This window comes from Haliaeetus albicilla, chromosome 8 (assembly GCF_947461875.1).
Source record: "Haliaeetus albicilla chromosome 8, bHalAlb1.1, whole genome shotgun sequence".
Classification (NCBI taxonomy): Eukaryota; Metazoa; Chordata; class Aves; order Accipitriformes; family Accipitridae; genus Haliaeetus; species Haliaeetus albicilla.
Genome location: NC_091490.1, coordinates 41,804,202 through 41,830,078, shown reverse-complemented (window position 1 = coordinate 41,830,078; position 25,877 = coordinate 41,804,202). Strand labels below are relative to the sequence as shown.

The 25,877-nt window shown below is 46.2% G+C and overlaps 1 protein-coding gene across 8 annotated transcripts in view; it reads left to right on the top strand.

Moving 5' to 3' along the window:
• The window catches only part of PTPRS (protein tyrosine phosphatase receptor type S), a 164,460-nt gene that overhangs the window by 94,750 nt on the left and 43,833 nt on the right, over nt 1–25,877 (top strand). For all 8 annotated transcript variants that reach the window (XM_069790298.1, XM_069790297.1, XM_069790296.1 and 5 more), the window contains exons 6-10: nt 7,584–7,694; nt 20,553–20,822; nt 23,002–23,583; nt 24,516–24,649; nt 24,820–24,964. In XM_069790298.1, coding sequence (XP_069646399.1) covers nt 7,584–7,694; nt 20,553–20,822; nt 23,002–23,583; nt 24,516–24,649; nt 24,820–24,964 — 1,242 coding nt within the window. The remainder of the gene's footprint in view (nt 1–7,583; nt 7,695–20,552; nt 20,823–23,001; nt 23,584–24,515; nt 24,650–24,819; nt 24,965–25,877) is intronic.

Here is a 25,877-nt window from a genome sequence, read left to right as displayed (position 1 = left end):
TGTGCAAGGCAATGCCTGTTTGAGCGCTGACGATGTGAGTGCTGCTAAAGTCAGAACTTAATTTAATACATTTATCTTTCCAGAAAACAAACTTTGCTGCCAGAAGTGCGGCACTAGCACACATTAGGGCATTGGATGCTTCAGGACACTGCTGATGAGCTTCAGTGTCTTTCACCCACAGGTCGTCAGTATGACTCCAGCCCAGCTTCTTGGGGATTAACAATTACACCCAACTAACGGGTGTTTGACAAGCCCTCTGTGAATAGGAGTGCAGGGAGGAGGAGTGACCCTGGTAGTAAGTCACAACTTCATTGCTGCACATTGTGCTAACAGATTTAGCGCAGAAGCCAGAGACTGTGTTGCCTCTGAAGACTTATCTGTGCATTGCTCCCTGATGGAGACTGGGACAGGCTGGGAGAGCAGCAGGACAGGACAGTCACCCAGATTCTGCCCTGGAGGCGAAGGCGTCAGGATGTCATCCGTGCTGCTTTATTACAGAGGCTGTTAAGAACTGAATTTATATCAATGTATGAGTTAGTGGCAAACATGCAAATTAGCTCATTAAAAGGTACAAGTGAAATGTCATACACAGAGCTCTGCAAAACTGGGTAGCCCTGTCCAGATTTAGTTCTCATTTATATTAAAACTGAGCGTTTTGCTGGCAATATAAATGGACCTCCGAGACCATGGTCATTATATTCACATGATCCCGGGGACTGATTTATGTTACGGGTCTTCAATATAATTGAGAAACAGGTGATACGTCATTAACCATAGTGGCTTTTCTCTATCCAGTATTTCTTCTTCTCCTTTCCATCTCCAGATAAACTTTCCAAGCCATTGGAAATCTTATAATGCTCGGGGGTTTTGACTGAATGAAAAGCTGAATTGTTAGTCAAAAGCAAATGGGAAGAACCTCTGTCTAGGTTCTTGCTTCCCTTAGGCATACATGAACATCTCAGCCTTAGAGACCCAGGTTGTCTAAGAGTTTAAGTGGTCTTGGTGGTGGAAAAGAAACAGATATTTCTGCTTAACCCCGATGCAAACAGTCTCAGGACATTTAAAGAAGAAGCCAATGTCCTTTGCTCAGCCGTGCCACCTAGGGGGGATAATGGGAGGCAGCCTGCAGCCACCTTCTTACATCATAGAAACACTAAAACCTTTTGTGTCTTGTGTGTGTCTTTTGTTTTGTAAATAACTGGCTATAACAAACTTCTTTTTTCTTTTTTTTTTTTTTTCCCACTTTTTTTAACATTCAGAGACCTTTGGTAAGTTTGTTCAATTAAAAAAAAAAAAAATCAAACCAAAAAATCCCAAACCTGCTAATGTCCAGACTTGTAACCCTTGCCCTTTAAACTAATTCCTTTGTAACAGCTTCTTAAGAGGCATGCTATGCATTTCTTCTACTAACTCTTTCAAGTAGGGATATTCTGCCCTCTTAATAAATTTCTGCAGGGGTATTGCAGGCTACAAAAAGAACAATAATAATAATAATTAATATATCTGTATAAAAAGATAACACCTAAATATTAACCTCCTAACATTGGATAGATTTTTGTATCTTAGCAACAGTTGTCCTGGAATTCCCCAATTACACAATAGCTTGTACCCTGGAACTGTGATAATTGTGTTCACACCTGCAGGAGGTCTTGGAGTTTCACATCTAACAGGGTTATTGGCATTTTCAGAAGGGAGAGGTGGGGGTGCAGCATTTTCAAATTGAAGCTGTAAATCACAGGTCATCAGCTATGGGAAAGGGTTGAGCAAAGGAAAAGCCCTCCCCCTGCTCCAGATCATCTCTGTCCCTTGAGAAGCCAGGAGCCTGTCTGCAGAACTCACGTCACATTTCCTCCGTGCGCCAAGTCCCCTTTTGTTATAGAGATGTAGCAATTGCAGCTGTCAGCCAGGATCCGGCATTTTAAAATTGCAGAAGACCCTTGATGATTGCTTGCTTGTTTAGAATAGAAAGCTCCCTCCAGCCCTCGGGAGAAGAGCATAGCACACACATGTTCTCACACGTGGCCTGACAGAAGGTGGGGATGTGTTTTCTGTCATTACTATGGCAATGGTGACTGTCCTCCTCTCCCTGTTTTCAAGGCTTGGAGAATCCGTAGGCAGCTTTGATATGTGGGAAGTCAGAGGAAGGGGTGGTGGAAGAGCAGATCCCATCCTCTGTGAGAGAGGGGGACACCCGCATGTGGTATTCTGCCTGGCACCATCTTGGTCCTTTATAATCCAGAGGCAAGTCCTTTAAGCTGCCTTTTGCCTCTGCTGCTAAACACTAGGCTGGCCATCTGGGCTTATGCAGCCTCAAAATTTGGCCTAAATAGGCAGATCTCCAGATCCTAGGAGGCTGTGGAAGGCCATATGAATAGTTAGCACGTGGCATCTCCAAACCAACTTTTCACTCAGAAAGTCAGCATCCAGTGTGAGTTCTTCCTCCTTTACTTTTCCTGCAGAGCTGGTGCCCTTATTCTGCCCTGAGCAGTGGTTAGCCTTGTGCACTTGTTCGTGCACTGTTTAGGACACCAGGCAAGCCAGCTATTGAACACAGGTGCCTCCCTTCCACCACCACGACCCTATATCAAATCTTACAGGACCTGTCAGAATTCTTCAGAATAATTAATCTATTTCATATCCTCTTCTAGCACCATCCTGCTGCCCCTGTGTTGAATATGAAGCTGGTTAGATGTGAAACTCCAATAGTGAAAATCTACCATCTGTGTCTCTGCCACCATTCGAACTGCTGTTCTTTCCTCACAAGTTACCTGATCTCATTCTGATTCAAATTCTGCTCCCTCCATCCCTGGTGTGGGGCATCTTGCAAAACATGTTTTGCTCTTCACCTCTGTGTTCTGTGTGCCAAAGTTAGAACTGGAAAGACCAAGGTGGCATTGCTTGGCTTATCTTGCTCTCCAAGAGCACTGTCTCCAAGACAGTCTGTCTCCGAGAGCTGCTGACAGCCTATTTCCAGGGGCAGTGCTGATGCTTAGAGGGAACGGGGAATAACTAACCTACAATGACCCAAGAAGGTAGCGTCTGCTGTTGTATGTATACTTACATAGCTCTAACTTCCAGCATGTTTCTCCTGTCAATTAGAGTGAACCTTTGCAGGAAATTGCCAGGCTTAGCCAAGGCCAATGAAGCTTTATAGCAGTGGGTGACGTTGGGGTCTCTTCCCCTCCTCTACCCTCTTCCCATTAGCCTTGTTCCAGATTTGTGCCACAGATGGCAGATTTTCACTCCAGTTTCGAGACAGAAGGATGTATCAGAGGCTGTTTTTATTTCCACTGAATTGAACTATAACCCTCTGCTGCTTAGTCTCTCTCTCTCGCTCGCTTTTTAAACCCTTCCTGCTGTCTCCTGTGTGGAGATCTGCCCAAGTACACGCTCCCCCCACCTCTTTCTCTTTCAAGCGCTGTCTCTCCAACCTTTGTCCTGATAGCTAACCAGCCTGCTTTATTAACCTTAGCTAGTTCCTAACCCTAACTAGATGCTAACTTTTCTCTAGCAAATAACCTAACCTTTTAACTAGAAGCTGAGTATAACTAGAATCTAATATCCTAACACTATAATACCTCTCTTCCCTCATCTCCTTTGAAAAATAAAGGTGAACTGTAATCAGTATCTATATATTTTTACCTTCTATCCTGAAAATGGAGGATTGAACCGCAGCACAAGAATGAGCAGGGCTGAAGGATAAGGAGGGAAGGGGTTTTCTGGTGGTTAAGGCAGAAGATTGGCACACAGGAGGCTTTGACTCCTGTTCTTGCCTCTGCCACAGACTTCCCTCTGTGACCTTGGGCAAGTTGCTTCACCTCTACCTCAGTTTCCCCATCTGTAAAGCGGGGGTGATAATGCTGCTGTACCTCACTGGGGGAGAGGACAGAGTGTAAGGCTGCTACTTATCATGCAGCATGCTATATGAGCCCTGGCTGGGAGGTGCTGCAGAATGACAGCATTGTTACCATTGCAGAGAAGCTCTTGCATTTCTCCCTAGTAAGAGGCAATACTTGTAATTGCGGAATCTGCCCTGTTCTCAGGATTGGGGTAAAAACCAACCAACTAAAACCCCTTCTTTGATAAGCTGTGTGACAAGTTTGAATGCCGCTGTGAGCAAAAGGACCTGCCGTGTTTTCAAAGGAAGATGGTTGCAACCTCAGGAGGTCAGACGGGGGGACAGTGATTTTACCATTGCCAGTGGCATGGTTCACCAGCCACAACGTCACTTCCTCTCATCTGTGAGACCTGCCTAGGCAGAAGACTTATGTTAGGCACTTAGGGACAACTGGAGGGGGGTTGAGTAAAAATAACTCAAGGGAGATGCAGTCAACAGGCAAGTGTAGCAGGACTCTTCTCTCTCCATACAACTCCCTCTTGCGCTGGCATTAGCGAGGCTTCCAGAGCAGTTGCAAGAGGTAGCCCTTTCACTTGTACAGTAGTAGCATGGCCTTCTTTAGTGCAGAGCATCTGGCTTCAGTCTCTGTGCAGAGCCACTGAAGGATAAGTGAAGGTCCCGATAAGGACATGCATTGAATTCCTTGCACATCTGTGCCAATAACTAAAGTTTGGAACTAGGAATTTGCTAGCAAAGGTGGGCTCAAACCTGCAACTCTTAATGTGACGCAGGGTACCAGGATGTCCCTGGCTAACATGGCCATAATGCCAACCCTTTTCCCCAGGAGTGATGAAGATAAATGCAGGTTCATCATATGTTCTGCAGGTAGCAAACAGTAATGTTAGCTGAGAGCTTGAAGATTTTCTTGGCATTCTTAGCAACAAAATGGAGCCAGTCTTAAGACTTTTCAAGCCAAGTGCCACGGAGGCTCTGTAAACAGCCAGCTGAATTGGACTGCTTTAAAAAGGGCATCCCCACCTTAAGTACCCCGAGCCATCTTCAGTCTGTCCCTGTAATTTAAGATGAGGTAGAACAGGAAGTTTCCTACTGGGAACTGTCTTCCTTGACTCAGGTCCTTTTCCCACGGGCAGTCCAGGTGTTTGGGGTTTTACAGTCTTTTCACTTATTTTCTTTGTTTTCTTTGCAGAAGGTACACCGATCCGAGGTAAGACACCCCCAGCTCACTCACTCACCCACTCTCCAAACACTTCTCTTCACTCAGTTCCTGTTTCATTGACCTGTGCTCAATACAGATTGTTGTTGTTGTTATGTTTTCTTGTCCTGCTTTACCTCTGGATATTTCTTTTTTATACCTGTCTTTATTTTATGTATGGTTATAATGTCCTTTTTTGTTTGCTGGGTGCACTTAGTAATACCGATACTGTTACTCTAATAACGTCTCAGGCTGCACTGCCTCAGATTTATGGTGGAGTTTTAAGAGCTAATCTCTCCAGGACTGTGAAAGACTGAAGTTTATCTTGAGCGTTAAATGCTATCAAAGCTTGGTAAATACTTAGGACCTTCTCTTGATTGGTGCAAAGTGCTCCTGAGCCACTGATGGTGGTGAAAGTTTTCCAATCCTTGCTCAGTCAGAACTTCAGCACTTACCATCTCAGCATACTCATTTGTTTGGCTTCAGAGCCTTCTTTCCCCTTCCTCCTCACTCTCTTACCTTTAGGTTTCTCTGGGAAAGATACCAGTGGTAAGTAGCTTCTGCACTGTCTCTTTAATGGAGCCAAAAAGATACTAGACCTCAAGCTGTCATGGAAAATCAGCAGGAATTGGGTGTGCAACCCTTAGAAGACCCTGCTTTGGTTTTATCTATGCTGGCAAATTTAAAAGTCCATAATTCTCTGCTGGTAAAAGCAACAGGAGGTGCTGTAGGTGAGATTTACTTTTTCACACATAATCTCTATTGGCTCCTGACAAGTGCTGAAAACTGACTGACCTCTCTCAGCATAATTTCCACCACTGCATTCACCAGCAAAGCTGCAGTGGTCAAGATGAAAGGGGTGAGTCCGTATTCCCCTGACGAAGCTGCCTGCCTGCAGTTCATGGTTCTGTTCCTGCTCTGCAATGTGGCTTCATCTCCCCTTGTGTACGCTCAGACAAGCAATGCTTGTGGGCCACACAAAAAAATTGTCTGGAACCAGTGGAAGCAACCCACAGATTTGTCCAAATTAACAGAAATTTCAAGGAAAACTCACTGACCAGCTCTCCACCAAAGTGGAACTTTCCAATAACAGAGCATGCTCAAGCTGTAATTCAGTATGAAATATGCTCAGCTGGTGTCTCAGTGTGAAGCTTCAGTCTGTTTGGTTTCTAACTCCTGTTATGCTGAAATACCTACAGATTCTTTTGAAATGAATTTACTTTGGTTTAGTGGTTTGGGTGGGGTTTTTTTGGTTTTTTAATCCTATCTGTTCTGCCTTTGGGAGCTACCAGGCACAGTGGATGCTGGCGGGAGTCACACTATCACACCCCATCCCTGTCATAAATACTCACACAGCCTCACGTCTTCCCACGCAGCATCCTTTTTCACCCATGCACACACAGAGGAACATGAGCTCCGTGTCCTTCTCATTTGAACACATTGGTTTTTCCTTCCTGAAGAGGCTGTATCTGCAACTAACAATGATATCATTTGCACTTTTCTTACTTAAGATTTTATCAGTAATATTATGCTGAGCTGGAATTGTTTGGTTTTCATATTTAGGTTTTTTTCCAGAGATGGGAGTTAAGAGTCTTATCACATGTGAGCTCTGTCCATATCTGTAGTATAATCATGTACTCCTAATACATAAAACATTTGATAGCCTGTTGAATTATTTATGTAGTATGTATTTTAACTGGAGTTTTGCAGGGATGAAGCCTTCTGAGGTAAATGAGGCAGTTTTCTTCCATGTAGTTACATGCTGCATATCTCTGCATGTTTGCTTACAGGAGTGTTTAGTATGGGCTCTGGGTATATTCTTGTAGGCTGCAATAATGTACAGGTTTAAAAAAAAAACCTTAATCCTTTTGACCCAGTTGGTGTAAACCACACAGGCAATTTTGAAGTTCCAATGCAGTATTTACAGGGTTTTCCCTTGGGAATATTCACTATCAGTAAGGTGCTTTTCACACTGACTCTTATCTCCTGTAGGCTTCCTGTGAATCGGGCATTTAGGTACAAAACAAAGGCAGCAGTGATAAAAATGCTCCAGGGATCCTAGGCAGTGGGTGACAAAGCCTTTCGCTTTTATGGTCACTGCTTCAAATCAAGCAAAGGAAAGTCAACTGCCTTCTGATAGATTTCTGGGGATGACAGTAATATGGATTATTGAAGTTGATTTCATGAGTTCTGGTGCAGAATGCCTGCATTGCAGAAGCCACAAAAGTTGGTACTTTTGCTGATCATTTCAGTACAGAGAGTAACATTTAGTATAGACGGGGGTGTTAAATTTTCTCTTGGGTATGTGTTGCGTACATGTCAAGCCGTAACGCTGAGCACAGGGGTTAGCTGATGTCAGCAGAGGGCTCGGTGCTCCCAGATCTCTTAGCCCAAGCCCCCCCAGGCACTGTCCCAGTATGTATTAGCCCAAGGGGAGGAAAAAGCAAAACATTGACGCTATTGCTCTCTCTTAAAAACAAAACAAAATGGTGATGATCGTGTCTTTGCTGCGGTCTTCTTCTCTCCTCCCAGGTGGCCTGCAGATTGAAAGCAGCGAGGAGACAGACCAGGGGAAGTATGAATGCGTCGCCAGCAACAGCGCCGGAGTGCGCTACTCCTCCCCTGCTAACCTTTACGTGAGAGGTAGGGAGCGCATCGGCTCACAACACTGGCAAATATCTCCCTCCCCGTGGCCTTCTTTTGTCCCCAGCTGTTTGATTCGATCCTGTCCCTGAGCACAGGGGAAGCACTGGTGTTAATCGGTTGGATCCTTACCGTGCGCTGCTCAGCTTGCAGGGGGATCCTGGTGCACCCCGACTTCCTCACCATTGCTGGTGGCTCCAGCTACCATGCCAGAGTTGCAGAGCAGCAATACAAGGCTGTGTCACCCACAGCGAAGTCAAGTGTGACTCAAAATAGTGTGCCCAAGAATCTGCCAGCATCAGCCTGCAGAGCCCAGAAGGGAAGTGAACAGCTTTGGCTGCAAAGAGGCCATAATGCCCTTTTCTCCCAAAGGATCCCTGCTCTCTGGAAGTGGGAAGGTTTCAGTTCTACTGGTGTGGGTATGAGAGGAGGGGAGGACCCTCTCAGCCCCCTCCACTGAGCTCTCTGTTCCCCAGATCTCACCAGATTGCAACAGGAGGGTGCATTCTCACTTCTCACCTAAGTCCCAGCTGGTTTTCCCTTCACTAGCAGTAATTTGTCACTGGTTCCTTGGGCACGAACGCTGGCCATGGGCACAGACTCACAGAAAGCTGGAGACGGCCAGCAGACGTCTCTGCTGCAGTGACAGATTCCTTCACCCATGTAGCATGGGGAACAGATGACAGGGGGATTGGCTTCTGCTTGATGCCCCCTCGATGTTCTCACACCCAGCGGGGCAATAGCCTTTCTGCCTTTCTTTGTTATTTTATTTTAATCTCTGACCTGTAATATTTTGTGTGTAGCTTTGGTTTAATATCTTTCCACAGCAAAACCCTTTTGATAATGAGAGAGCAGGGCTGGTCCTTCTCACTTTTTTAAAAAAAGAAAAATACCATTGGGAGGAAAAAGAAAAGTTACATCCCAGCAAACTGTTCCCATTTCCATCCCATCGACAGAGGAAGCGCCTCCCACCTACACTCACGTTAACTCTGCAGTCAAATGCAGAGCCATGCTCCTGTGTGCACTCCTTTCTCTCTCTCTTTCTCTCTCTCTCGTGTCTCACGCTCACTAAATCACATGCACATGGAGAGAAGGCTTTTAATAATTTAATGTTTCCAAGCTAAATTTTTAAATAGCCTTTTGTGGCCAGCTGGAAAATTGCGTTTGAAATTTGCCCTGTTGCCTGGGCCCCAAAATTCTTCTTTTGGGAGTGTAAATCTGGATCTGACACTAATTCAGGGCTAAAGCCTTTGCAGACAGCTTAGCTGGAATGTTTTGGGTTCTTTTTTTTAAAAAAAAACAAAAAACAAAAACAAAACAACAGGAAAAAACGTGGGGATTTTTCATTATTCTTTTATTTATAAATATCTGCTATCTTTCTGGCCACTCGGAAACTACCCAGGAGACAAAGGTTGTAACCATGGAGTTGCTTGTCTCCGCACCTGGATAAGAGTCTGCTCCAGGTGGATAGCCCTCTTTCTATCCAAGTTAGCCTGTGTGTACCTGAGGCCTGCCTGAAAAACAAAGCCAGCATTAGCCGGCCGAGAGAGTGCAGAAAACACCGTGTAAGCAAGCTCGGCCTGTGGTTTGGGTGTTTTTCATGCTGTTTAATTCCTTGTTTCTTGTGTGTTAATATCGTGGAAAGGTAACAAATTTCTGAAATGGATTTGCTTTGGTGGGAGGGAAAGTTCATGCACATTTTTCTTCCCGTTTTTTGTTTTAAAAGAGTCTTGAACACTCTTGTGTTTCCAATTGACTTGTTTCTCCCATAACATGCTTGTCTCTATAGAACACCTGGGATAGGAGTTGTAAGTTTTAACATTGCAAGGAAATGTTTTGGTTTTGTTTTGCTTTTCTTTTCTTCTTCTAATTATTTCTTTTTCCTTATTCAGTCCCATTGTGGAGTTAGTGCAAGCAGGGCCGGGTGTGGGGGCTGGTGGGAGCACGGGCTGGGGGAGCGGATTTCCAGCTTGGGATCTCCTTTGTACCAGGTCTTCTCTGCCTGGTACAGGTTCCGCTCCCCCTTCGCTAAAGAGCAGATGGACTTAAAGAACTGAGAACTCCTTTCTGGGGTTGGCACCTCTGTCAGGTGCTGATTCTGAATTAGGATTGCTCACAGTCTGACCTCTGTAAAGAGCTTGGTGGTTCTTAAACAGAAGGTGCCTAGCTGGATGGGAGGGGGAAAGTTAGGAAGGCAGGAAAGAGGGTCGTTACTATCTTCATTTTTTTTCCTTTCTTTTTATTTTGGTTAAGAGAAAAAAACAATCAATTTGCAGCTGACAGCCTTGAGAAGGCCTTTTTTTACTCTCTCTGTGTTTCCCCTATTTTTCTCTTCTCCTCATGTCATTGTGTTCCGCATCAAACCCCCTTAACATCCCTCAGAGCTACGAGAAGGTTGGTGTGGTTTTTTTCTTTTTTACTTTCTTTACCCACATTTTTACATTCTTAAGAGAAAAAAATAAAAAAATAAAATAAAAAAAAAAGAGAAAAAGCAAGAAATCTTTAAGATGAGCGAGACCCGCCCGTTCCCGGGTCTCGCAGAGATGAGTTGAGTTGCATTGTGGGCCTCTCTATGCATCCTTTGGTAATGTTGCTGAGTTCTTGCACTTTTTTGTCGTCATGGTTACCTTGCCGTTTGGACATTGGGCCTGATGCATGATAGGAGAATGTAACAATCTTCTTTGCATGCCACTTTTTAAATTAATTATGAATTATTTTTTCTATATATAAATATGTATAGTTTTTTTTTACAATTCTGGTTTATTTGAAGTGGATTTACTCTTACTTTCCAAATTTTTTGTTCCGTTGGGTTTTTTGCTTTCTCTTGATTTCCTGTTTCAGTTTTGATTGGTTATGCTGTGCTGTAGTTTATTCCAAACGCATTGTGAGAAGCCAGTGTTCCTGCCCACCCGGTGGTAACTGAACTCCTCAATCCCTCGAGGAGGAAAGGAGTCACACAGCTCTAACGCCTGTCCATGGAAGCCCTGCTGTTTGGGACAAGCCTTTGTTTTGGGGGGAGGGAGGGATCTGGGAAGTGGAAAAGATGGTAAGAAGCCAGGGTGTCGTTCCAAGAGTTAGAGCAGACCCTGGGTCACGTTATTACTTACGTATTTCTTGGAGGTGTGGCTCTTGTTCCACATCCTGCACAGAAAGAAAAACCCTGATCCCTGCTCTGAAGGGCTACCCCAGCGATGCAGAACTGGCCATTTCCCTCCAGTAATACCAAAGACACTGCGTACGGGAGCTCATTTGCTGTCAGCCCAGGATGGGTACAGACAGAAAGCTTCCTGCTGTGTTACTCAATCACACGCAGTTGTCCTTCCTTTAGCACCCACGTGTGCATGGAGAGCCCCATCGTCAGGCAGCGCCTTGTCTCACCAGCAGAGCTTGGCAGATTCCCTTGTAGGAGGGTGATGCCTCGTCCTTGCAGTGTTGGAAACGAAGGGCAGCCAGCCAGCCGCCTTCTGCGGAAGGGTAGCTGGATCTCATGGCTCTGCCTCTCCCCATTTACCTTCTTTCTTCCCTGCCATTTAACCATTGTTGCCTGGCTACAGGCACCTTGAAAACCAGCCAGGTCCAGAGAAGGTAGAGCCCTCCTTTCTAAAGGAGCGTGGGAAGAGAAATGCAGCAGTGGTAGATACAAAGAGGCTGCTGGGACGCATCTGGCAGCTGCATCTGTATTGTAAACAGCAACAAGAAATCTGACAAGTTACATTCTAGCTGAAAATGCCTCTTTTCCCTCTTCTCATCTCCCTGTTTATCCCCATTAAGCTTCTGTTGCTTCCCATGTGTGCATCCTGAGTGGGTGAGCCACATGGGATAGTAAACAGGTCGGTTTTTTGCAGTGTGTTAGTTGTACCATTGATGCTTGGTGCTTTTGCCCTTTGCAGAATTGAATGCCCTTCCTTTCCCTGTTTATGCATTTCCCTCTGCCCATCAGTCCTCACTACTCAATAATCTACCAAAGGAGTGGCTTTCCTAGTGTACAGGTATTAAAGCTGTGTGATTTTTGAGAAATCCAGTGCAGTATTGACACAGTATCTGTCTCTCTCTTTCTCTATCTCTCTCTTTCTCTCTGTCTGTCCTTCTCTTTTTCTTAAAATGCTGAGATTTCAGTGCTCGGACCCTCAGTGCTGGTATTCTCCCCTCCCCCTTTCAAGTCTCTCCCCCTCTCCCCTTAGATACAAGGGTACCACTCCGAAATGCTGCACTGTTGATATTGTCTTTCTGAAGTGGCCAGCTGTGGCTCTTCTAACTTTGATGACAACAATAGCCAAAAGATATCCCCCAGCCCCAATGCTCTATTTAAAGAAAAAGAGGAGAAAAAAAAAGAAGAAGAAAAAAAGGCTTGTTCTATTTAAAAAGAGCAAGAGAGAAGGAATAGTATTTGAAATGAGGTGTTCCCATCCCACCTCCCTCCTGCCTAGGACTAAAAGGTGATAATCACTACTAATTACAGGATTTTCCTTCATGAATAGGAGTTTGAGTTTCAGGATTTAGATGCAATTAAAAAGGGATTTATACACCATTGTTTTTTATTTGTTTCTTTTATATTTTATAAAGTATTTCTAACATGTCCAAACTGCACTGCTGCTGCTAGAATCTCTTGTGATCTGAGAAGGTTTTAAGATTAAATTCTTCCTTAAGAGCCAATAAAAATAATAATAACATCAACAACAATAAACTAAAGCTAAATTGAATATAGTCATGATAGACTGGAATGACACTGGGCGAGGAAATAGAGACTTGATACTTGGCTGAAAGAGCTCATATGGTTTGCTAGAAGTTCTGGGCATGGTCTTGAAATTATTGGTTAAGGGTTTGCCTTGTGTGTTATTACAGATCAGATCATGCCATGGTCCAAAATAAGAAAGAGTCTGCTAACAGGGAATTTCTAAGGTCGAATGCAGAAGCATCTTTATGGAGACCCACAAAAGCAAATCAGAAGTAGGCAAGATGAATTGTGCCACCAGCCTAGGGTGTATGACAGTTTCTAGTCTGAGCCAGTTGTCCAGATTTCACCTGAAGTCAGTGAAAAGAAAGACACGGTTCTAGCGGGCAAGTCAGCACGCCTTAAGACGGGGATGCTGATATTTATGGGAGCTATACAACTCACCTGGCTTTCAAAAGTCTCATTGGATGCTTCTCTGTGTCCCTAGGGCCACAAATGCTATCAAACTTCTGGCCCATAGTGACTGCAGGAAAGGACAGATTCAAAGTCCTGTGTATCAAGAGATGTCTGTCTCACTGCTGGTGTTTGAGAGCTTCACGCCTCTCCTTGCACAGCGACAGGGACTTGCTTAGCACAGGGGAGGCCGTTTTGAGAGCCTGGCAGTTCTCATAGCTAATCAGAAGGCAAATGTCTGTGTATAGTTTCCATGCAGAGAGCTGCATGGCCTTCTTTCAGCTGGGATGGAAGGGAAACATTTTTGGCCTTTTTAAGAGGCTTTGAATCTTGCCCAAAAGGGCTGAGATGCTTACTCCACTTCGGTGGATAAACCCAGCTTGAATCGCTCATACCTGACGGTATTTTTCTCCCCAAGCATCAGTGAGTCAACACATGCAGGGTCCAGGCTTTGCCCCAGAGAGGGCATATGTCTGCTTGTCCAGCATCTACGGCCACAGCTGTTTCGCCCCCTTGAAACGGAGCAATTTGTAGCTCTCCTCCTAATTTTGAAAGCTTCAGACTTCCACCTCGATTGCTCTGTTTTGATCCAAATAGCCAGCTGCTTGGCTCAAGATAGAGCCCTGTATGTAAGGACGGAGCGTCTCTGCATGCTCTTCCATATTACAAAGGGAAAGGAGGAATGAACAATGCACCGTAGAGCTGTGTGGGCTGTGCTTTAGCAACTTCTGAGTATGCAGAGCTGCTGCTGTTGGTACAGGACAAATTGTCATGGTTGAATTTACCAGAATTAAAAATTTTCCCCTCTTTCACACAGTGGTGCCCTGTCAGGAGTTACAAAAGGCAGCAGTTGTGGTGCTGCAGGGATAATCCTTTTTCCCCTTCGCTTGAGCTTCTTGTTGCTCTGCGCTTTTCAAGCTCAGGGAGTTTTAAATGGTTCAGCAGGCATTTAAAACAGCACAGTGCACTTGCTGTGCCTGCTTAGGCCTTGCCTCTTCTGCTGCAGGAGTCAAGTACAGTGCTTAGTCACCCAGAATCAGGTTCTGCAGCCCAGGTCCTGCTGAGAACATTTCAAATATTTTTCAAGGCTCTCTGGAAAACCTCAACTCATTGAGAGACCGCAGATGAAAACAGGCTAGGGCTAAACGTATAATAGCAAAACTAGTTGAAATCCATTAAAATAAAAACCTTAGAAAATGCAGAAATAGTGTGCCTAGGACCTCAGGAAATAAAGCTTCAAAATATATTAAAATGTGACTAATTTAACAAATAATTTAGCCAGTAGCCTGCTCCTGGATTAAGTTTGGCTCATATGTAATTTGACCATCAAACCAGAGCTGCTGGTTGCTCAGCCCGTCCCTCAATAGACAAGTGGAATGGTTGTAAGCTTTTCGCTTTCAATACTGTTTAGAGGTTAGAAGCAAATAATTTCACTTGCACTATAGATTTAACAAATAGCCACGAGGTCAAAACAATGATATTTTAAAATATAGGAATTTTAATAACTTTTTAGACAAGCATTGGTAAATTCTTTAATGGAAAAGGAGGGAGGCAGAACTACTGCTAGTTTGTACAGGTGCCCCTGTAGTGCCATCTTCCAGGTGCTGGAGTTTAGGGAGGGAGAGTTCTGTGACAATTTTTAAGCATTATGTTAGCACTTCCATGGGTGGGGGAGCGCCCTGTCCGTGTTTGGGGTGTCCTCAGCTCTGAAATTCTAGTTCAAAAGCAAACAAAGCAAACAAACAACTTTGCTGTGTTTCTGCAGAAGGATTTCTCAAGGGTATCAGGAAATGGAAATGGATACAAAAAGCCACCCCCCCAAAAAAAAACAAAACGAAAAAATCAAAACTGTATATATATGGATATATATGGATATCTCTCTATAGAGGGCACTTTGCAGGAACACTGTGCTGTACTGATCTCGAAATCTCTGCCTGCCTGTGTCTCTTACACCTTTTGCATCGCTGTTCTCTTTGTTTTAGGGGAAAAAATTAGATTACACCTTGTCAAATTAAAATAACAAAAATAAAATAGTAAAGTCTGTGTTTAATGTTAGAGCTGCTTGAAAAACAATTGGGTTCAGATTATTTTATACTCAATCCTGTAAAAAGCAACAGAAAAAAAAAAGAATTACAAAAGACCAGAGATGTTCAGCCAGCCTGTCACTCAACTAATGTGTTTTTTTAAGTGGAAAAGTAACGATGATTGGGAAGGTAATGGATTTCCTCCAGACCAAATCCAAGCCTTGGTCTCATTCTTTATTTATCTACCTATTTACTTATTTATTTTTATTTACCGTGAAGGAAATTAGGAAGGAGATGGGCATGAGGAGGGAAGTATCTCGTCCTCTGGAGGGACGGAGGTCGGAAATCCAAACCCGAACAGCGTCTCGCCCCAGCGGAATGAACTTGCAATTGGAATGGGAGAGGGAGAAGGCAGAGGCGGCTGCACGGACAGCACAGGGGCAGGGACGGACCACCTTTTGGGAGGGGAGGACAGGTGTAATCTAAGCTTCACTAATAATGTAGAGGCTGCACATTATTTTGGCACCCTTTCCCCTACCCCCTCCTCATTTTGGAGCAAGACGGAATGACTCCTGTCTCACCAAAATGGCCAATAATGTCCGCCTTCTCACCTCATTTGGAGCAGCAGCTTGCTGAGTGTCAAAATGTTTAATACCATTTGGTTTTGTTTGGTGCTTTCAACCAGTCACTTCACTTTCTTTTGTTTCCTTTTTCAATTAATTTCTTCTTTAAGATGTAAAATCTGTTTATCTTTTAGTTGGTTTAATGTGAATCGGGGTTTGAAGTGACGGGTTCTTGTCCAGTACGTTCTCCTTTCCCCACCTCGCTCCTCCTCCAACATTTTTCTCCCTGAGCTAATCTGGAAGGGGCTTAAAAAGTGGAACCGGTGGGTTTCCTCAGCACAAACTGGTTGGTTGGTCCTCAGATTTCTCTCACTAGCAGCGTCCTGGGAACTCATTTTAAGGATGGATTCTGGTGTTGCAAAAGTCAACCCTGGATCTCCCAGTGTCTCTTCCGATCAGGTCTGTAAATCTGTCCCTTTCAAAAACATCTCTCACCTTGTGGACCCCAGCTCTCTTTTTAACTGAGTGGTGGTGGTGGGGAACCTTAGCAATGTTGATCGGTACCTTCTTGTTGGAAAGAATAATGCACCGAAAACGCCACTCACAGAACACAAACTGGGTTAACCTCTCTGCATCCGTGAGCAGCAACAAAACCAATTGGCTTTACAAGGGTGTGAAAAGTTACGGATCTGTTCTGTTTCTAATGAAGGTTATGTTATGCAGAATTTGGGGTGCAGGTTTGCCTGTGTGAAATACTTATCCAACAGACAATATTAAACAGACTCATAACTAACTGCACTTAAGAAATCTTTCTGTGTCTCAGAAATGGCTTCTCTGCATTGAAATAGTTTGACTTGCATCACAAATGTCCAGCTCCAGTTCTAAAATCTGGTTCTATCAGTAACAAGCTGTATCCTTGTTTGAAAAAAAGCTCCTGAGAATTTTTTGGCCATTGAAAATGTGTGTTTGTGTGTGCCTGCTTGTGTGTGTATATTGGGAGATGTTGCACATGCACATGGAGCATGCACATACGTGTATGCATGCAAGGTTGGCTTCGTAAAACAGGTCTGACAAAGCTGTCATGGAAACCAAACATCCCTGAAGCTCAGGGAGGGTGCTTCTTGAAACCAGAAATTGGTAAAATTATTAGATAAATGTCTATAAAGTAGAGCCCTGACTGCCCCATCCCAGCTTTTCCTTTCCAGAGAGCGTTGTTGTTCTTTTCTTTCTGGTCCTTTGAATGTGCTGGATAGCAAAATGGAAGGAATCTCTTCACCGCATTTTTTACATGTAAAATTTCACTCTTACAGCTGCTGTGTGTGAAACCCAGCTGGATCCAGAGGTGAAATTGTTCTTGATTCAATCTCTAGCGGCACTTCAAGCTTTCTTCCCACCACCGCTTTCCTCCTCCTAGGCCCTGACCTAAACGCTGACCCAGAGATTCTCAGCTTGACAAATCTCATGTCAAGAGCCAAATCAGAGTGGTACTGCAATTAAAATGAACAGCAGCATGATGGTTCTTGGTATCCAGAGATGAGCCCTATAAGTATTTCCTGTTACAGTAAATGAGGTTGTCACAGCCCTGAGCCATAGCAGGGATGTATCTAGGGACTCTCCGAGGTCTCCACCATTTAACGTTGGAGTTATTTTCACATCCTAGACTGGTGTGTGGATGTTTGTATATTTGTGCACACACAGGAGTGCGTAGCTTTTTTTAAACCAGGATGCACAACAGAAGTGCTACTGCCTGTTTTGGTCTTGCATTAGCCTGCTGCTAACCCTGATCCAAATTCTCCCTTTTCGCAGAATGCGCATTGTTTTGGGCTGGCATCCAGATGTGCTGGTTGCTTCCCATTAGTTAAGTGTGACAAATGCCGTTAAAAGAGCCAAAAAGTAATGCTGCCCTGAGACCCCATGAAGCTGACCTAAACCCCGGGGTACTGTGAGGAGGGTGGGGAGAATTGCTTTGCAGTTGTTCGTGAGCGTGCTCTGCACGGCTCCGGCTCCCTGGCCCTGAGCTTGTGTTTTGTGAGTGGATCTCTTCCCTTCCCTGCCCAAAACCACACAGACAGCAGCAGTCTGTTCCCTTCAGACTCCGATTCTCAGCACTCCACATACATCAAATGATGCTTTTCAGTTATTAAATTCTGGTTTGTTCTTCCTTTCTCTTTTTTTTTTTTTTTTTTTTTTTACTTTCTCTTTTAGTTCGGTTTTATTTCTTTGTGATTAGCCTCGGTTTGAATTAATTGTCTTGTTCTGTTTCCATGACAACTCAGTGTTTGCATCCCACCTGCCGTTGTTTGTTGCTGTTGATGCTGTTTGCTGACCGGATCTTGTCCGGCATATGTCTCCCCATTTCTCCTCACCTCTTCCCACCTTGCCTCCCCTCTCCAGAAGGTTACATATCAGCCCCTCCTCAAAAGAGTCATCCCCACCCCAGATCTGTCTGCATGTTGACCCCACTTGTTTCTTTTCGAGTTCTCTCCATGTTGTCTCAGATTGTGACTGGTGTGGTCTTCACATGGCTCCATTTTCTGAAATGCGGTACCTCCTGAAGCAGACAGTGGACAGAAAGACGGAGTAGGCAACAGGGACGTACCCTCATGTCTAGGGCTAAAAGTCTTCCATAGTGGTGTGACAGGAGGGAGAAAGGAGCATGTTGCTTGGTCTCTTGAGCCAGTGCTGGTGTCTGAGGTTGTGCGAATACCGTGGTACTCTCCTTACACCTTTCTCTAAGCAGAAAGCCATCTTCTAGTCTTAGTGTCCAGGTGAGTTTGCAGTCTCTCCCTCCCCAGTCCAGTCCCCTCCCCAGCTACATTGGAGGTGAGAGCATGCTATCCATTCTCTTTGCAAATCATGCATGCAGGAATTCTCCTTTGACATCTCTGAGCTCCTAATGCCGCAAATCTGGAAGTCTTCTATTCCTTGCCTCTCAGTACTGGTTCCTGGGTTCTGGTAACCATGCAGGAAAGGATCTGATAACACGATGGGAAGAGCACACCTTTCTATGAAGACACCTCCTTGCCAGCTTGCAGGAAGAGGCAGGGGCTATATTTGGCTTTTGTTTAACAAAGCCCCAGTAAATGGAAAACGGCTACTACCTCCCCTGGCAGCGCCCTTCCCATCTGAAAAGATCATAATGTTGAGCAGGAGCCAGGGAAGTGGGCTGGAAGATAAATGCTGGAAAAACCCAAGACATCAGTTCCAGGGGACATCTGAAGGCACTAGGACTTGGGAAGAGCAATGGCAGGCTAAGCTCTGATGTCCTTTGCATTGCTTTTGCATGGATGCAGTTGCCACTGATTTGTTAGAGAGGTTGTTCAGAGGGGTTATCTGGGAACAGGACAGCAGGGACAGATATTTTTCAGGCCCCCAGCACTCCTAACTCTCCTGCCCCCTCGCTCACCCTACCTGAGGGGAGTTGACTGCATGGCTGTCTCTGAAGCTGGAGGAATCCTGCACTCCTTTTCTCCTTAGTCTGCTGCTGTGCCTGCATCTTCTCGGGGTCTGTATCCTTTTGTCTTTGCTTGCGGGATGGGACCTTGCCCTCAGCTCTCTCCCTAAGGCCCCTCTGATCCACTTAACGTTTCTCCTTTGTCTGTTCTCCTGCTTTCACCCCTAAGGAAGAGCACCCACCTCGGCCACCCAGCCAGCCCAGTTAGTTCAGAAAATGGAGCCAAGGAAACCGCACCCTCCCCTTTGCGTCCATGTTCTTATTGTGTAAGGTCTGGAAGCTGCATCCACCTCTCTGCTAAGGAGATGCACAGAACATGTCACTGTTTTCTCAACGTTAAAGTTTCATTACCTTGTTTTTCTTATTAATTCTATTCTATTTATTATTCCGCCAGGGCTGAGATGTGACAATGTGAGCCACCACATTGGGTCACATCAGCTAGAAAAAGTATGCAGCATTAAAGTGGGTTTCCCCCTCCCCTCCCTCTCTTTCTCTCTCTTCTTTCTCCCTTCCCCTCCTTGTTCTCCTTCTCCTTGTCTTCCTTTCTTTCTCTGTCGCTCACTTTCTATTCAGTATCCATGTGGGCATTTGCTAGCCGCCCATAAAGTATATTTCTCTGCATTTCCTCTCTCTTTCTCTTTCTATCTTTTCCTCTCTCTCTTTTTTACCTATTTTGCATGATGTTTGTGACTCTGAGAGCTGCATCTATCGATGGAACCGTGTCAGATCTTAAAGAGGCTTCGTTAGGGTTTCTATACCCGAAAACCACAAAAATTTCATTAGAGTTTCTCATCTTTTCCACACTCTTTCTCGCTCCAGGGGGACTGCCTCCCTCTGGACGGTTCTCACACGCAGACACTAACTAAATTCTGTCCCGCTCCGGGGACTCCCTCTCCTCCCAGTTTTTATATTTTTGCCTCTTTACTTTTCAAGTGGTGTCTCTCTGGCATTTGGGGATGTGATACTTCTCTCTTTGTTGAATTCTCTGGGTCCAACAAGGCAAAATCTTGAGAAGTTTCCATCTCCATCCCAGCCTTCTCCTCGCCACCACCCCACCTCTGCAGCATCCTTCGGGCACGGAGCGGCCGGTGGGAGAGGGCCCCTCTCCGGAGATGGAGGAGGGACCTGGACCATTTCAGGCCGTGGTGGTGGAGGGGCTGTTTTGTTTTGATGTGGGAGAAGGTGATATGGGAGTCAGACTCCACTGGAAAAGGGGAGGAGCAGGTTTCCCGGGGCGCGGAGTGGGGAGCTGGGGGCCCCAGCGGCTGTGGAGGAGATTTTTCGACGCTCGCCATGCCAGCTCTTGCCAGTAAAGATGAGAAATTACTAATAAATTTTTGTGTATTTATCTGTGCTGTGATGGGTCTAATCTTGATCAATGGAACCCTGTTGCTATGAAATATCGCTTTTATGTCTATATTCTATATATTGTTTGTGAAGTAAAAATTTATTTGAAGTTTAATTTTTTTGGTTTTTGGTTTTTGATTTTTTAATTTATTTGTTTTTTGTTTTGTTTTTAATGAAGGAAGAAAATAAATGATGACAAACCCCATCTATATTTAAATTATCTTTTGCTCTTTTTTCTTTTTCTCCCTTTTCTTCTTTTTCTTTTCTTTCTTTCTTTTTTTGTTTGGTTTTTTTTTTGTTTTGTTTTGTTTTGTTTTTTGTTACCTCTGTGCGTCTCATCCACAGTTCGCCGTGTGGCCCCTCGCTTCTCCATCTTACCCGTCAGCCATGAAATCATGCCCGGTGGCAACGTCAACATCACCTGCGTGGCCGTGGGTTCGCCCATGCCATACGTCAAGTGGATGCAGGGAGCAGAGGACCTGACGCCTGAAGATGACATGCCTGTGGGCCGTAATGTCTTGGAGCTCACGGATGTCAAGGACTCAGCCAACTACACGTGTGTGGCCATGTCCAGTCTGGGAGTCATAGAAGCCGTTGCTCAGATCACGGTGAAATGTAAGAGAGTGTGAGCACGCCTGCGTGAGTGAGTGCGTGGGTTCCCCGACTGCATGTTTGTAGGAGCGTGCATGCACAAGCGTGCGAGCTGCTGCATGGGTGTATATATGTGCAAGGCACGTGTTGGGTGCACAGTCGTAACAGAGTGTCTGAGCATGTGTGCAAAGCAAATGTGGGCACGTGTCACGTTCATGCATGTGAGCATTTGTAGATACGTGGTCGTGCCTGTCAGCCTTCACCGGTGCATGAGTGGGAATGTCACTGTGTGACTGTGTGGGTACCTGTTCCTGCTCATGTCTTTGTCTGTCTGCATGGGGTGAGCCTGTGACTGTCTGATCTGCACATGAGGAGTGTGGGGACACAATTATGCATGTAAAAAGGTAGTCGTGCATGGGTGTGTGTGTGTGTGCACGGGAGAAGGAGCAACGTGGCTGTATGGGCATGTGGGCGCCTGACCGCATGTGTGTAAGTCCGTGTTGTTACAAGCCTGTAGGTACCTGCGTAGGTATGTGAGCATGAGCAGGAAGACAAACTCGTGCACCATGTGTGCCATGTGCTGGGATCTGTGCATGCATCTTTGGGGATCCCACACACAAAGAAATCCACAGCGAAGAGGAAGCTGGTGGCTTGAGATCTTTCCTTGCTTTAGGACAACTGAGCTGTTTGTTATGAAGAAAATTGTGATTCGAACCCCTGCATGCTTGTTTCTGTCCTGGGGTATGAGGCTGGCTGGGCAGTTTGCAAGGAGCTTTGGATGGCTTGAAGCCTGCATGCCATCCTGTTCCAAGGTTAGAGATTCAGCCAAGGCCCTGAGGATCTCTGGCATGTATGCCCCTGCAGTAGAGCCTAGTTCCAGCATCTTAGTGGCCTTTGTTGCCTCAGCAAGAGGGGGAATAACCCCAGCTTCCAGCTAGCAATTCCCAAGAGGAGCACGGGTGCAATCTTCAATCTATTCTGTCCTCAGCAGGGGTGTATTAAAACCCAAGCGGGATGCCCCTGTGGTTGGGTGAGTGTAGAGCTCTTTGTATGAGCTGGTGTCTGCTCTGAGTGATGGCATTGCCCATGAGGGATCTGGGGAGAAAACGCGTGGGAAAGAATGCGCGCGGGTGGGGGAGAGGAGGAAAAATACTTTGGAGAAGGGGAGGGCTAAAGAAAAACAAGCCTGTTGTATCAGCGCATCTGACTAAGGAAGGTCTGACAGTAGAAATGAGTAGGGACTAGTGAATCTTGACATGACACTCATCTTGAGCTTTTGCACAGGGAGTGGGCTCGTGCTAGCAGAAGGATGCCTGGGGCTGGACTGAGGTGCTCTTTATTTTCCTGAGTATTTTCTTCCTTCCCCTCTTTCCCTGTCTTACACTATCAATTTGAAAAGCTGCTGTGTAAGATAACATTGCTTCTGCTTCCATCTATCCTGTCTCCTCAGATGGGGAATCTTGCCCTGCTGGTACCTTCTGCCTTTTGTCATTTCACTTGTATTCTGTTCCCCCTTATGTTCCTGCGTGTAAGCATCTGCAATCTTTCCCAGTCAGAAGATGAAAGGAGAAGTTAGAGCTTTGAGGTGCTCAAGTCTAGAGAAGATGAGGCTGGAAAGAGTCTAAAGCCTGTAGTGAGGAAAACACGTAAAGCTTGCTGTTAAAGGTGTCCGACATTTAGCGTGCAGTGTCTAGCAAGCTCCAAAGGTAGTCTTCTGGATGAGGGACAGGGGAGATGAGTATTAACACATGTTTGTGGCTCGAGAGGAAGCACTCCAAGTTTTTATAGTTTTCTAGTTCTGGAGACTGCAGCCCACACTATACTGTTACCTGCACACTAAACATGGAGAGATTCAGCAGTGCCAGAGCCGGGCTGCCAGCGCTGTTTCGGAAGATCTGATTACATGCTCGGAAGGAGCTCCTGCGAAACTGCTTTTCCTTACTGCCATGTGAGCCGGCGGATGTGCAGCTGAAGTCTGTGCTAATGATTCCAGATGTTTAGCTGAACGCTTTCCTTTTGATGGAGCAGTTTAAGGAGGATAATAGAGTGCATAACTAGGTTCATAATATTTCAGCAGCACTTTACTGAACTGCCGCACTGTGATTGGTACTGTGCCTCTGGCTCCTATAGCCCTAACTAGCCCAATTAGGCACCATTTCAGCATATGGGTTTTTTTTTAATGTCTGTTCTTCCTGATTCTCAGCACTCCCCAAGGCTCCTGGGACGCCAGTGGTGACAGAGACGACAGCGACAAGTATCACCATCACCTGGGACTCTGGAAATCCAGACCCTGTGTCCTACTATGTCATTGAATACAAGTCTAAAAGCCAGGATGGACCATATCAGATCAAAGAGGACATCACCACCACACGCTACAGTATTGGGGGGCTCAGCCCCAACTCTGAGTACGAGATCTGGGTCTCTGCAGTCAACAGCATCGGGCAGGGGCCTCCCAGTGAGTCTGTGGTCACTCGCACAGGGGAACAAGCTCCTGCCAGTGCTCCCCGTAATGTGCAGGGACGAATGCTGAGCAGCACCACCATGATCATCCAGTGGGAGGAACCGGTGGAGCCCAACGGGCAGATCCGTGGCTATCGTGTATATTATACCATGGAGCCTGATCAACCTGTCAGCAACTGGCAGAAGCACAACGTGGACGACAGCCTCCTGACCACGGTGGGCAGCCTTCTCGAGGATGAAACCTACACGGTCCGGGTCCTGGCCTTCACCTCCGTGGGAGACGGGCCTCTTTCTGACCCCATCCAGGTTAAGACACAGCAAGGAGGTGAGCACCTGTGTTACTAAGATTGGATGCACTGGGCTGCAGGAGGGAGAGGTGTTGATTTATAGAATTATCCAGCTGTGGCTGCCATGTCACCAGAGCATTTATTTCTTTATTGGTTCAGTTTGGTTAAAATAGAAATCTTATGTGAGGAAGCTCAGTCCAGTGACTGGAGCCGGGGAGCCTGCCTGGTGCATGATTTCTGATCTGTTTTTTCTCGGAAAGGTGGTTGCTTAAATGGGTGTGGCAAGCAATTATGTAAAGAGAATCCATTTCTGCTGTGCCCTGTTTCAAAGTGAGGTATCTTATTGCTTCCAGTTCCTAAATGTCTATAATAGACCTAAAAGCACTCACTGCCCAGGCAATGGTGAAGCTTAACTCTTCTTAAAGTACCCAGAAACTACCTTCTCAGAGACATGTGGGGAATGAGCCTTATTTTGCCTTTTTCTAAAAGGGGAGCAAACCAAAGCCTTAATTGTCACAGCAGATGTGTTGAGCTGAAAACAAAAGATGTTTTATCACAGGTTGTCACCCAGCATGCTTTTGGATGCTCTGCTTATGGCATGGGGTGCTGGTGAGGAAACTCTGCATCCTCAATGGGCTGTTCATGGGCTTCCCACTTCCAGAATCCTTTAATACTGGCGATTAGTGGGAAGGGCTGTATCCTGCACTAAGAAAGAGGCATGTGATCCAGTAGGACTCTTCCATCTCCAGCAGCTCTGGACATGCTTGAGTCCTGCAGTGGGATTTAACCCTGCCCTGCTTTAGAAGAAGGGCCCGCCCAGTCTACAGCATGGCATTTTGCTGCTGACATGCTCTTCACACACAGGCTTTGAAGAAAACAGGGTAGGAGTCTTCCAAATAGCCAACTTAATGTGGTTTCTCCTGTCTCTCATCTTGCCTTCTCTGCCCCATCGGCTCCTTGTCTGTGTCAGTTCCTGGGCAGCCAATGAACTTCCGAGCAGAAGCCAAGACGGAGACGAGCATCGTTTTGTCGTGGAGCCCTCCCCGCCAGGAGATCATAGTGAAGTATGAGCTCCTCTATAAGGAAGGAGACCACGGCAGGGAGGTGAGTCCGGAGAGGAGCAGCGCAAAGGGTTGGGGCCCCGAGGAGCATCCCGGCCCTCTGGTCCCTGAGGTGGCTGAGAGAGGGGAGTAGGGCAGGTGTCTCCAGGCAGGGCTCGCCTCTGCTCCTTTTTGTTTGTTTTTATTTTTTTCTTCCCCCCTCGCCCATCTCAGGTGCCGAAGAACTTCGAGCCAACGACCTCCTTCACTGTGGAAGGCCTGAAGCCCAACACTGAGTATGTCTTCCGACTGGCTGCCCGCTCGGCTCTGGGCCTGGGGGCCTTCACCCCGGAGGTCAGAGAGCGCACCTTGCAGTCTAGTAGGTGTCTCTCCTTTTCCCACCCTTCTCTGAGGGGAAGACAGTCAGGGAGCCAGAGATGGTGGGCACAGGGGTACGGAGCTGTGGGGCGGACGTTCGCGGTGCTGCGGCTTATCCCACGTCTGGGGTTCCTCTGCAGGGAGGTGGGCGGTGGCGGGGGGCACCTCTGGGACCTGCTGCCTTCTCCCTTTGCTGCCCCAGATAGCTGAGACGTGAATGAAGAGTGGGGCTGATGCATGCTTTTGGAGTTGGGGGGGGGGCAGTGATGGGAGGCCAGTTAGCACCATCCACTTGATGGGGTGGGGAGCAGTGAAGAGCTTGTTGATGGGCCACGCTGGCCCTTGGTGCTGAGCATGCTCAGGGAGGACAGCACCCCACCGTCGTGCCGCAGCTCGCCTGTCCACCAGCAGAAACTGAGCAGCAGCTGTCCGGAAGGGGGGCACAAGCAATGGAGCAGGGAGACAGTGGGGGAATTGGGAGGAAGAGGAGAAGGGAAGGTGATTAATCAAAAGTCCAGCGTTTTCACCAGCCTTTGGGAAAGCGGTCCTCATGCTCTTTTCCATGAGCGACTTCGTAGCCTCGGGGAGGAAGGCTTGCTGGCCCAGCGAGCGCTGGGAAGAGTCCCGTTTGGGCTCCGGCAGAGCGGGAGAGAGAGGAGTCATGTGGAGGCTGTGGGGGGGATATTAATGACACCAGGATGGAGCGTACGCAACCAAAATGTGCTGGTTTTAGTTTAATGGATTGTCTCCCTTTGCTGTTGCCCTGGGGACAATAACCCTGGATGGCAATATTTCAACCTGGGCTTTTCACAGATCTTTGCTTTTAAATGAGGTGTTTTTTCACTGCATGAGTGGCTGTGGCAGCTGTTCTTTGTGTTTTCTGTCTCCTCTCATCTCTACTAAATCACTCCGCT